General features: G+C 48.1%; 1 protein-coding gene across 1 annotated transcript; it reads right to left on the bottom strand.

Annotated features, from left to right (window-relative positions):
• Positions 1 to 281: 281 nt before the first annotated feature.
• On the bottom strand, positions 282 to 10191 carry LOC116940666 (pantothenate kinase 2, mitochondrial-like). Its single transcript, XM_032950795.2, has 7 exons — positions 9163 to 10191; positions 6005 to 6357; positions 4963 to 5213; positions 3440 to 3616; positions 3073 to 3196; positions 2448 to 2573; positions 282 to 2195 (listed from the first exon to the last, which is right to left on the bottom strand). The coding sequence occupies exons 1-7, from the start codon at positions 9203 to 9205 to the stop codon at positions 2145 to 2147; spliced, it is 1125 nt and encodes a 374-aa protein (XP_032806686.1). The 5' UTR covers positions 9206 to 10191; the 3' UTR covers positions 282 to 2144.
• Between the last annotated feature and the right edge of the window lie 401 nt (positions 10192 to 10592).

The raw sequence follows: 10592 nt of genomic DNA on the forward strand, positions 1-10592 counted from the left end.
CTAAGTCGACTCAGCCTCAAACGAGTAATTGGCGTGGCGTGTGAACATCGCCACTGGGAAGACAAAGGCGTCTGGCCGTGGTGAATCCAAGTCCCGGGCGAAGCCGGGTAGTAAAGCTCGTACCTAATAAATTCAACTGAAAACACAGCGACGCCCCAAGTGAGATGTGATACGGGGGCCAGTGGTTGTGAATGGTTGTGTGGATGAGGACGTCAATACCAACGCGGTTGAGAACCACTTGTCAAATAGCCATTCAAGTTAAATGCATGAAAAAAAATATCTCGCGGTCGGATTTTTTTTTAATTTCCAGACAGGTCACGTTCAAGTGTTCAGTTATGCGCACTTCACAGGTTTTGTTTGTAAAGGCCAACAATACTGCAGACGACAGCACGCAACTTGCATCCATTATGTTAAATAACGCTGAACGGGCTTCAAAACAAGCATCGCAAGTACGATACAGAAATTCGTGTTCGTCTGCTGTTCGCTGTCCACTCAATTGCACCATTTTGCCACCTTTCCCCCCTCCCACTCCCTTTGCTCACTCTGTACACAGCGACAGCACCGTTACAACACATCCCACATTTCACACTTGACACCTTACAGCGACTCTTCCATTTCAAGTGTTTATCTACAATTACGAGGATTGAGCCAGTGTTTGTTTTTACACGGTCCCAGTTTCATAGTTTAATAATTGCGGTATTTTTTTTGGACTTCAGATTTGAGATGTTGCGTTTCACAAGAGCGTGCCGCACATTCACCCCCGGCCGCTTGATATCCGATTCCAAGGCGTCTTGTGGCTTCTCGGCCAAGTTCGCAAGAAACACCCCCCCCACCCAAGTAAAGTGCGGCCGTCACCTCGCGTGAACCCAGCGCAAGCACGAGTCTACTTTAAACCACATACATCTCATTCCCATCTTCAAAAGCCACGTGACAAGAGTCTCGAAAGAAGGCATTGATTTTTTCATGGGATAATTTGCGGGGGATGTTCTGTACCTTGCATAGCAAAGCATTTTAAAGTACAGTATTGCCACGTCTATTTCACATATCGTCTCAAACAGAAAAAAATTACAATTGTTACAAAAATTGTGAATAAAACTAGCGAACAACCTAAGGCTTGTCATGATTACAGCAGGTTTTATTTTAATGTTTGCCAATTGTCTAGTGTCATTGGAATGTTTGTAAGGAAACAAAACACCGTTACCGATTAATCCGTTTTAAAATAACACAAAACAAGAAAAAACCGTTAAGGCCTGCTTAAGAAGGCGGTTTGCGAATTTCACTTTCCCGTAATGCCTCGTGCATCTCCTGGAATGGTATTGTGGTCACGTTGCAAGAAATTGTCTAAAGTTCACCACCTCCCCGGCCTTACCCTCCCCAACCCAGTCGTTCGAAATAGCTTATGTGAAAATGTGTCATCGCAACACCGTTCCCACTTGATATTTGCATTACGTGATCAGATTGTTTGTTGTGAACTTTTTCGCAATGAGGATTAAAAAGAAAAACGTAAAAAAATTAGAAGTAATTTCGTACGAGCAGCTGATCATAACACGGACATTTTCTCTGAGCAGCTGTTTGGCAACATGAACAGGCGGCGCGTGGGATCAGGGCATTTTCAACAACAATGCGGGGGGGGACACCGCTTCACAGCAAAAAATTGGTTGTACAGATAAAACTGCATGTGCGTACGCTTCATCAGCAGCGAATAGTTTAATCAGAGAGGGCGCGGCGATGATCTCCAGCACTCGTGCGGATCCTTCACGTTGGCTGTTGATGGCATCGGCCGCGGTTAAAACTACCCTCTCGGTGCCACTATGGCACCAGGTCAAACAGGTCGCGCATCGCGGAGCGGAGGCTATTTTGCACAGGACGTCGCAATTTGATGCGCACGCTTTGTCCTTGCAGTGACGTTTTGATTTATGCAAGAACGCCGCACACACTGGTGTAAGTGTTCGGAACTCCCAGTGCCCCTAACGGCAATTTCCCAAAGCGATTAACATAATTTAGCAAATACTTTAAGCCACTGTTAGACGGACACCGATGTTGGTTCAAGCCTCCGGAGCGTGCATTTTAGTCGACTGCATCAGTGTTTTTCAAGAAGCTCCACTCTTCCATTGCAGACTGGGTGATGGAAACGGTCCAGGTTGTCACTCCGACTTTAACAGTTCCAGCAGCGCCCCGACAGCCCCAAAGTAACCCTGTCGGAGAAACAAAGAAACGGTCAAGATTGCATGCTAAAGGTCCTAATTCCATTCGACTAAACCGCGTGACCTAACGCTGCAGAGTAACTTAGCTGATAACGTATCACATGACGTGAATGAGCTTTGAAGCTATCGCTCCTGCTGTGATAAAAAAATATATCATTTCAACCTCAGTTGCACGCTGCTTCTGCAGCTTTACAAAATATTGTTCTCCGCCCTGGCTTTACGGGACGGAGGAGCGGCTGATACCTCGTGCTCCAGGAAGAAGGCCTTGAGTTGCCCCCCCGACCAATACTCCATCGCGTGTGCGAGCAGCCGCCGAGACAGCTGGTTCACGCGCAGGAAGTTGCCCACAAACACGACGCGCTCCATTTTCTAGAGGACGGCAGGAGCAGCGGGACAGGGCAATAGATGCGTGGTCACAGAGGAGTCAATGGAGTATTCGGTACGGGTGATGGAGAGCCGTGCCGGTAATAAATCATGAGAAAAAAGCTCGGGGCAAGTTTCGTTTCAGTCGACGCAACCAAGATTAGATGCAGGAGAACAACACCAAAAGAAAACCGGCACATTCCCCGAGCCCGTGCTGTCTGCACTGCCCAAGCTGCAGGCCCCCGACACTTTCCAAGCCCTGTACGATGCTGCTTGACACGCAGGTTTGACACAAGGCAGCACCATAGAGAGGCTGAAAGGAGCGGGGAAGGAAGCAAGTAGCACGGCAGGGGTGACCTGGAAAGAAGCCAGTGGGATTTTTAGAGCGACCCTCACCCCAACCCCAAACAAACTTCCCCCCCCCCCTTCCCACAGAAGCAGCATTTGTGGGAGATTGAGGGCTGTGAGACGGGCGCACGGGCAGAACCGAGCGGACGATGCCCACCTCATTGAGGGCGCACATGCGTGCGATGGAGCCGATGTTGTTGGTGATGGTGACAAGTGTGGCCATGGCGAGGTCCTCCTTGCTCACGGCCTCGCGCCTGTCCAAGCTGATCATCTGCCCGAAGCTGCATGCGTCACACACACAGCCAGGTTTAAGCTTGGGAAGAATTCACAACAATAATAATTATAACGTCCTTTTATTTACCGACGAGTCCCAAGACTCTATTTCTTGAGTAGCGTACTGCTAAGTTGGGATATGAGGCCACTGCCATTAACGAGTGTTTAGAATCATGCGGGAGGAAACCGGAATACCCAGAGACAACCCACCACGCATTCAAGGGGCTAACGCTCAACATTCTGCACCGCACCTGGACGCGACAGCTGAGCCGCGGAGGCCAAAGCGCTCGTAATCGCCGCCGTAGATGTCCCGCACCAGCTTGTCCACGTTGGTGCTGTCTCCCCGCTCGGCGAGTGAAAGCGCCTCGTCAAAGCTATCGCAGCCAGTCAGAAGGCAGCACAGGCCCAGGAATGTACCACCGCCGAGGCTTGAAGGGGGTGGGTGGGGAAAGCGAGCAAGTGGAGAGGAAACGGACCTTTAGACAATGCAGACAGTCAACTCTCAGTTATCCAGGGTAATTGGATGGGAAGGGTAGCCTGAATAAAACAAATACTGATTAAACGAGCAAATTAGCCTATTAAAAACGGTATTTACTCATTACTTATGTGGAATGTGTCATCTGTTTTTATTTATTCTTAATCATCTCGGGAGTCACGTGCTAGGAGCAGGTAATAATTGAAGTGACACATTCGTAAAAGCCAGACACTGATTGGCGTGGAACACCCAGCTCGCTATTAAAAATGTTTTGGGTTTACAAGGAAATTATTTTTTTTTTGCACGTGCATAACTATCTTGTTATGTGTGTGCCATGAGCACAGTTGGAATGAAAAGGGAAAAATAAACAAAAACTATCATTTCATTATATATGGGGCATAACTTCACAAGGGTTACAAAATGCTTTGCTTGACTAATTTGAAAGTCTACTCATTAACAAGCTTAAAACCTGATGAACAACTGGACGTAAACAGTTATTTGTAACAGTTGTGTTTTTTGGATTGCCTTTTTCTTTTAACATTGCATATGTATTTACTAATTTACAGCCCTTTGTTGATCCGCTGCTACATGAATTCCTCCCCATGCCAGTAAGAAGTAGGTTCGTGAATATTGTACAGGACTGGTTCTGAAATGATTTGCCACTCAAGTTACTGGGACCCGAACAAAAATCCAGCTAACTTTTCTGCTGGATATGAAACACTTTTCTGCATGGTACCTTTTGTGGCTAAGTCTGAAAGCAATATGGCCCAATACCTCTTCTTTTAAATAAATTCCTTCCAAAGGAATCATAAAATTAAATACCACACCACGTTACTAAATCCCCTTTGGGTGAATTTATTGTTAGCTTCACTAGCATGTTGATTAGTCTCCTGCATGAATCTCCGAGATGGAGCCAGTCTTGCTAGAGTCTTAACTTAAAGCACTCCCACCTCATATCAGATATCCACATCTCTGTTTGACGACCCAGCTTGCCTTGAACTATGACTCAATTCCGTCTACCACTTGCGGTATCTGATGCAGGGGGCGAGATAAGCTAATCACAACATTTCTGCTGCGTCAAACTAAACACAGCCTATGTGGGGCAAAGGGCGAGGCACGGCAGCTTGATTGTGCACAAGCTGCGGAACACAATTCACGACACTCAAGTCAACCAACTCCAGACATCGAGCACAAGCAAGCACACACAAGCCAATGCACACGATCCGGCGCTCTCGAAAAATGAGACCTATCGATTTCTGCAAGCGTGCTTTGCACGTCGGCACGGTCTGCCGCGCACACCTGGTGCCCGTGACGCGGCGGTAGTCGTGCGGCGAGTAGACGGCCAGCATGCTGACGCCCGAGCCGATGTTGACGAGCAGCAGCGGGTATCGGCTGCCCAGCGTGCATGGCCTCTTGCTGCAGTGCTCCGCCTCCATGGGCTGCTCGTAGTAATAGCACTCGGGCCGCTCCAGGCCCAGCGACTCGACGTACATGAGGCCCTGGATCAAGCACTCCAGCTCGTCCAGCTTGTGCAGTTGCAGGTGGACCATCTGCGGGGAACATGAGGGTGGAGCAGCGAGAGCATTGGCGGCGGTGGGAATTTACCGGCGTGTCGATTGAAAACGGTTTTCTAAAGCTCACGACACATCAATCAACTTGCACGTTTGAGAGCTGATTATTTACACTGCATGGCAATTCCATATAAATTATATGTTTACAGTAATACTTAAGAAAACAGAGTTAGCACAACTGTAAAAACGAGACAGGTTAACGTAAATACAGAAACAAGATGGTACAAAATGAGAGAAAGGACAACATTCTTGAAGCAAACCATAACAATGAATCCTGACAATGTATTCATGCCCCTGGGGAAGGAGAAACGTTACATTCCTAGTCAGTGGCAGCACTGCGAGTGCACAGGGGACACATATGACCATAGGGAATTTGTGCGGAACGAGGTATGTACACTTGCGTTGCTAAAGTTAGTGTTGCATTTTCACAAACATCGCATCTACTGGTGTTATCATTCAAGGCACACCCTGGTAGTTCTTGCTTCCGTTTAAGCAAGACAAAAAAATTCCGGAAACGTGTTTTACATTAATTACACTTAATATATCGGAAGCCCACTTCAATTAATATTATTATTACTAGCAATATAGACTGGTTACAAAGAGGACCGCAAACTTTATCATTTCCACGACCAAAAATAATTCAGTTACTGAAGAAGCCACCAGCACGCAGTACAACCAGAAAACAAATCAGAGCCAAACAAATGACAAGTACAAGGATGAACGTATGATCAGATCGGTGCACCCGTACGCAGAGGTCCTGGTGGCCGTACCTTGAGGAAGTCCTCCTCAAACTTGTGCGCGCCTCCACCGGTGGCGCACAGGGTGGTCTGCAGGCCGGAGAAGCCCTTCTCGCGGCCCATGGACAGGAAGGCGGGCACGTCGGCCGTGGGGAAGCGGATGAAGTGCATGGTGCCCGTGCGGCCGCAGAGCGAGAGGCCACGCAGTTCCAAGTGCGCATCGCGCACCCCGGCCGTGCCGTAGGCGACGCGCGACGTCAGGTATCGCCGGATGCTCTTTAGGCTCTCAACCTCCGCCTCCTCCTCCTCGGCGCTCACGTCTGTCGGCTCGAAGTACACCAGCTTCACCAGCGTGCCACCGATGTCCAGCCCGAACCAGGGAAACGCTGTGGGCGACGCGGAGATCAGGACCCGACACAACGTGCATTTATATTTCGCGTCCGAGTGAAGACCCCATCTCAAGATGCTGCACAGAAAAAAGGTGGTATGTTTTGTGGATAGAGGCAGTCGGTCATAGGCAGAGGGTACAAGGAAGGGGTTGGGCCTGGGCTTTAACGGCCACTGGCCATGAGATTATCATGGCCAGCGCTGGTGGTGCCACGACACCTCCACATCTGCAGCTGTAGCACAAGACGACTGATCTCCACGGTCTATTATTAATCATGTGGCTTCAGGTGTTTTGATACCTAGATAGCCACCCTGGACACCGCTGACATTCAAAACACCTGACAAAAGCTTCCTTACGTGAGAGGCTTTATGTGCGTTTCTTTTGAGTTTGGGAACACCCCCACACTTTTCAAACGCTGCTAAGTTTGGTTTCTTCATCACTGACTGCGGGGATTCTAAAGAACAGAGCCCTTTTTGTTTGCGCCAATAAGAGGTATCCATGGTTTCTGAATAACAAGTCTCTCGCTTTGCTCGTCACTCAGTGTTGATAAATTCATACACTCATGAGGTATAAATTACATTATTTCGTCAGCTACAAAGTATCGGGTAATGGTGACAAAGCAATGTGCAAACTTAGTTTTTTTTGTCGATTTGTTTAACTTGGTTCTAACCCTAAAACACACACACACAAGCACTAAATAAGTTTGCCGTACTTTGGACTGTTATTACTTGCTGTTAAAACACCCAAGAGGCAAAATAACACACTGTTTTGGACCCCAGTGCTTCACGACATGAACTATCTGAACTTTGGTCCAAAAATCTGATCAAAGAACAGCACCTGGGAACTTTGGCACGCCCGTTGTGCCAAGAGCCGTGCTGCTGCGTTGACTTTCAGAACCGCATATTGCTGCTCCTCCTGATGAGTTGGTACTGCAGGAGGGATGTCCCAACTGTCCTAACTCCACAGCCTTCACCAGCTGGAGGCAGCGATGGCACCCTTTTCACATCGTGGTCATTATTGTCGGAGAGTTATCCATCCTGCGTTAGAGCCATGTGTTTTTAATTGATGGGCCTGTCACAACCTTCCAGAGAGAAGATCTGCGGCACTGTCCCTATCTTTCCTTCCAACCCTCACAATGCCACAAGGCTGTGGCAGCGTCAAAGTTTAAAAGGCTCGCCGTGACCGATGATGTTGGTCAGATCGGTCGTGTGTCCATGTGGACTATTTGCATCCAACTGGCCAATGCAGTGGGAATCACCATCATTATCATCATCATCGTCTGTTATGCTCATTTGACGGCAGGATGAAGGCTTCCCCCCCCGCCAAGACGTCATATCTCTCACAGTCCTGCGATGTAACAATGCACCACACACAAGCGAGTTTTACATCCATCTCTGCTGGTTGATCGACCTCACGGGCGCATGCATTCCTTACTCTGCGGCCGCTACCCTGCCAATCGTTGGTCTCGTCCACCCGGACGTTGGTCAACCCATGCTTACAAATGTCCCAATTGAATGCAAGTTTCCCCGTACTCGCTGTGGTGTGTGTTACGCGGTGTGTTAACATTGGCTTTATAGTGCAAACGCTTCTGCCTTGCCCAATACAAGTCAACATTGGCGCACGGGTTATCTTCTCAGCTATTTAAAATCACCAGTCATACCAGAAAAACCTGATATCTCGCTCTTTTTCATCTCTATCGCTCCAATTTTTTGCATCACCACAGATGCCGACAAGAAGGCAGCAAATGATTAACGCAAGGCAACAACCTTCCGAACGGGAAAAACAAACAAACTCTCCACTCTCTCGTTTTATCACACCACGAACCGAACCTTCTGCGTGGCATCTGAACTCAGGAAGTTGTACTTGTGTGTGTGTGTATCGCGAAGTGCCAACTCAACTCATGAGTTCTACAGAGTTACATTGTACTGAAGTGCACGGGGGGTTATAAACAGGCGTCACACTCAAGACGAACGAACGCTTAAATTTTGATTTAAAGCTTTCGTGACTGCAGGGATTGATATTATTGGTTATTTCGGTAAAGTCATCACGTAGAAGGGAAACAATAAAATTAAAAAACATACTTTATTGTTTTATATTTTAATTATTTTATTGTTTCCCTTCTACGTGGTGACTTTACCGAAAGAACCAAGAATATGAACGCTTAAATGTCAACCCCTCGAGGAGCATTTGTTGACGTTATTGTGTCCCCCTCCCCCCATGTTACCGCCTATACATCAAACACTACACACGGTGCACTTAATAAGTCGTGGTGTCACTTCAGCGAATGGCACCAAAGGCATTTCTTAAGAGTGGTTCCTGCCCCTTTGGTTTTATGCATCGCTTAAAGCGGTAACGTTTTAAACCTCCGTAGAACAGACAAACTATGCTGCCCTCTGTAGTATTTTAGGCATGTTATACCCTCCTCCCTGGAAATATGTAATCCCACACACGTATCGTGCAAGTAGCAGGCAAAGCTGGCCGGCCAAACATGTCTTTTCAAAGTCTTGTATAAAATAGCTGGATATTAAAACAAAACAAAAAAATCAACATTTTGATACTTTTCACCAAAATATCGAAAGGTTCCAGTCAATTGGTTCACATTTGTTTCATTATTTCCCACTCAGCAGATTTTGCCAAATGTAAAATCCTCTCTTCCAAGCTACCAAAACGTCAAAACCATCAAACAACCTTCAACCTTCACATTTCACCACATTTCTAATGAATTGCCTCTAAACCCCAGCCACCTCGACTCGGCAGCATTCAAACTCCTGGAGCTTATCACGGACCCTGGCGCGCAACTCACCTGGCTTCTTGGCATCCGCGTCGTTCGCTGTTGTAATCTTCATGGCCGTGAGGATCTTTACAGATTTCTTCTAAACGCATGCAAGGAAGGCGAACCGATTCCTTGTGCCGGGGCGGGTCTTTTTTTTCTTCCAATTAAGTTAAATAAATACCTACTCAATAATTGATAAATGCCACGCTACGGATTGATGGATGTGTCATTAGCAACGGCAGTAGCAGCAGCAGCACATGTCCTGTGTGGCCACCCAAGGTAACCCAGGGCAGTCTCGTCTCAACCTGCAGACAGCTCAGGGATTTCGAGATGGTGATGATTCACGCGCAACGTTGTATTTATATTACGAACGATTCGAATTAGTGTTATTGTTTAACGCAATCAATCTTCCGGCGTGTCTTCTTGTCGGCGTGCAATAATGGAACATGTAACGTCCGCTTCTGTTACCACATTCTTATTCTGCTGCAGCTGCTTGTGGCGGCCCTGGTCATATGGAAGGGGGGGCTGGCTGGATCGCTCAGCTGTTGTCCTCCACTGCTGCACACTGAATACTGTGCGTGGCAGTGTGGAGTTTGGTCGTGGTGGTGGTGAGACAATCAGCTGCAGCCCCGTTCATCCAGGAGGCGTCCCGGTGTGAATGACGCGGAGAGGCTCCGAGTGTCTGCTCCTACAGATGCGTGCGTAGGTAAATGCGTGTCTGTGTGTAAACAAAGATGTGTGCAGAGACGATTGTGTATCTGCGTAGATAATATATCTGTCTGACGGTGTAAATTTATGAACCTGTGTATCAATATACAGTATATGCGTACTGTACTGTGCGTGTACGTACGAATGTGTGTCCCGAGTGTACGCTTGTCGTTACGGAGCTTATGTCAAATAACGTGTATCGTGTACGTATTCCGCGTTGAGTGATGCATGTACCCGTGTCTGTATGGGGTGGATGTGTAGATGTGTGCGTGCGTGTGAGTGCGAGGAGCCTCAGCCACTGCCTCCCGCGCTGCTGTCGCGCGGGTTCTGCCACCACTCGGAGGGTCCCACCCCCCCTAGCCCCCACCTCGTCTTCCCCCATAGCCACGCCCACGCCACCGTCCACCAACCAATCGTGAGACGCGAGCGGCGTCTCGCGCTCGGCAGCCGGCCAATAGCGCGCGGGCTCTTTGGTCAGGCGCTCCTGGGACGAGGGGGAAGTCTCTTTTCAATGGGCGTGGCCGCGCGGGAGTGGGTGTGGTCAGGACGGGGACGTAGCACGATGAGGGCGTGGTCTTACCCGAATATTTAAAGCTCTTACGCAATCTAACCCAACAAAAACCCTCTTACAGTATTATTTGTATTGCTCGCGAAATGCTTCGTGTTGAACGGAGTTGTAACGCTTTTGTTTTGTTTGTTTACACAGCTCCAGCAATTTCACAGATGCCCAGTCGAACGAGCGAAGAGGATGA

This window comes from Petromyzon marinus, chromosome 9 (assembly GCF_048934315.1).
Source record: "Petromyzon marinus isolate PM22_M1 ecotype Great Lakes invasive population chromosome 9, UKy_Petmar_22M1.pri1.0, whole genome shotgun sequence".
Taxonomy (NCBI): domain Eukaryota; kingdom Metazoa; phylum Chordata; class Hyperoartia; order Petromyzontiformes; family Petromyzontidae; genus Petromyzon; species Petromyzon marinus.